At 41.2% G+C, this 2,463-nt stretch overlaps 1 protein-coding gene across 1 annotated transcript in view; it reads left to right on the top strand.

Annotated features, from left to right (window-relative positions):
- Positions 1-2,463, top strand: part of LOC107703676 (B-cell receptor CD22-like) — a 74,927-nt gene that overhangs the window by 52,221 nt on the left and 20,243 nt on the right. The window contains exon 5 of the mRNA XM_016506400.1: positions 1,651-1,908. Within this exon, the coding sequence (XP_016361886.1) occupies positions 1,651-1,908 (258 nt within the window). The remainder of the gene's footprint in view (positions 1-1,650; positions 1,909-2,463) is intronic.

Below are 2,463 nucleotides of genomic sequence, written 5' to 3'. Positions count from 1 at the left end.
CCAGTGCGCTCACCACACACCAGCTACAGGTGGAGAGGAGAGAGAGTCATAGAGCCAATCAAGTGGTTGGGGATTATTAGGAGGCCATGATTGACAAAGGCCAGGGGTGCAATTTGGCCAGCACACCGGGGGTACACCCCTGCTCTTTACAAGAATTGCCATGGGATTTTTAATGACCACAGAAAGTCAGGACCTCGGTTTAACCTCTCATCCGAAAGACTGTATAGTGTCCCCGTCACTATACTGTGGGGCATTAGGACCCACACAGACCACAGGGTGAGCACCCCTTGCTGGCCTCACTAACACCTCTTCCAACAGCAACCTAGTTTTCCCAGGAGGTCTCCCATCCAGGTACTGACCAGGCTCAACCCTGCTTAGCTTCAGTGGGTACCCAGTCTTGGGCTGCAGGGTGATATAGCTATGTCTACATATAGACATCAGACACTGAAACACACAAACACTCGCTCTGACAGACAAACTGTTCTCTGATGCTGTCGACTCTCCTTCAGATCGCTGTATTCTGCTGTGTTTATTCATTCTGAATGGATCTGTATCGTATCTATATGCAGTCACATCGAGGCATCTCCAGGTGGTCCTGTTTGATATCGCACATTGTTAAAAGCTGTAAATGATTGTAATGTATTTTTTTCCCACACAGTTTTTCTTGTTTGAAAGATTATGGATATTTCAGCTCAGATGCGTTTACATTGTCACAGTGCTTTAGATGCAATCAACTGAAACTGTGTCTGTAAAGGTGTGACCTGCATGGTCCATACAATCAGAACAGCAAAGGAACAGCATTCCTCAGGAACTTCTTGCAGGTTGCAGGATCTCCAGGTCCTAACAGTATCTATTGTTTGCAGCCCTTTTGTCTTTTGGTATAACGTCTCACAGACAGAACTTTGGGAGAAGCTACGATTCTTACAAGGGTTAAGATATTTTGAAGACTGACAAGCTAGCATCACTGTTAAATAAGTGCTACATTGCTACCTTCAATAAATTATTCTCCGCCACATGAACTCTGGTCGAGCTTACTTATTTTATGTATTAGATAATTCTAGTACATTGGCGAGCCACCCAAACCACTGCTCAGCCCAATACAGCAAAATCTAACATGTTGCAGTGTATACATTTTTACAAATTAAAAATTATTAACTTAATCCAGAACCTGGTAAAACAGTCATCTGTATTTCAAATAGTTCTAGCCTCTAGAATTCTAGTCTTCATTTTTTTTTCTGTTAACTTTTTCTTAAACTTTTTCTTTAACTTTCACTGTTTAGCATTAAATCATACAGGGGTGTTTGCTGGAATGTTCCAATATTAACCAGCTGCAGCCCTACTCAAAAAATAATAATTCCACATAAATACTTCAATAATTCCATAAATACTTCAATCTGACACCTGTAGATCTTCCAGTGAATCCTGTGATCTCCATCAGTCCATCTGGAGAAGTAGTGGATGAGATTAAGTGTTTCTTGAGTTCAATTGTGTGTGGAAAATACAAGTGCAAGTCCAGAAATAAACATGGAGAGAAATACTCTGCTGTGACTTTAAACGTCATGTGTGAGTTAATGATCAACTGCATATTGTTCACATCCAAATTCAGCATTTTCTAAAGTTTTTGTGAATTTTGATTTTTATTTATATTAGATCCACCCAGGAGCGTCTCAGTGTCTATCAGTCCATCTGGTCAAATAAAGGAGGGAGATTCAGTGACTCTGAGCTGCAGCAGTGATTCAAACCCTCCTGCAGAAATCAGCTGGTTTAAGGAGAATCAAAGCTCAGCTGTTGGATCTGGAAGAATCTACAGCATCTCAAAGATCAGCTCTGATCACAGTGGAAAATACAAGTGCAAGTCCAGAAATAAACATGGAGAGAAATACTCTGCTGTGACTTTAAACGTCATGTGTGAGTTAATGATCAACTGCATATTGTTCACATCCAAATTCAGCATTTTCTAAAGTTTTTGTGAATTTTGATTTTTATTTATATTAGATCCACCCAGGAGCGTCTCAGTGTCTATCAGTCCATCTGGTCAAATAAAGGAGGGAGATTCAGTGACTCTGAGCTGCAGCAGTGATTCAAACCCTCCTGCTCTGAACTTCAGCTGGTTTAAGGAGAATCAAAGCTCAGCTGTTGGATCTGGACAGAGTTTCAGTGCACTACAGAGTGGACGCTTCTACTGTGAGGCTCACAATCAACATGGATCTCAGAGATCAGATGCTGTTACTGTCACTGTTAAAGGTAGAGCAGCTCATTTACTTGCATGATTCCTTCTAAAGTGAAGCAAATTAATCTGTTCAGATGTTTTACTCTCTTGTCTCTGTTGTAGGACGTCTGGTGATATTGTACATATCCATTGGAGTGGTTTGTGGAGCTGCAGTTGTCGTAATGATGTATGATATATGTGTGTGTGTGTGTGTGTGTGTGTGTGTGTGTGTGTGTGTGTGTGTGTGTGTGTGT

Source organism: Sinocyclocheilus anshuiensis, unplaced genomic scaffold (genome assembly GCF_001515605.1).
Source record: "Sinocyclocheilus anshuiensis isolate Anshui unplaced genomic scaffold, SAMN03320099.WGS_v1.1 scaffold274, whole genome shotgun sequence".
Classification (NCBI taxonomy): domain Eukaryota; kingdom Metazoa; phylum Chordata; class Actinopteri; order Cypriniformes; family Cyprinidae; genus Sinocyclocheilus; species Sinocyclocheilus anshuiensis.
This window is presented reverse-complemented; position numbering and strand designations above follow the sequence as displayed.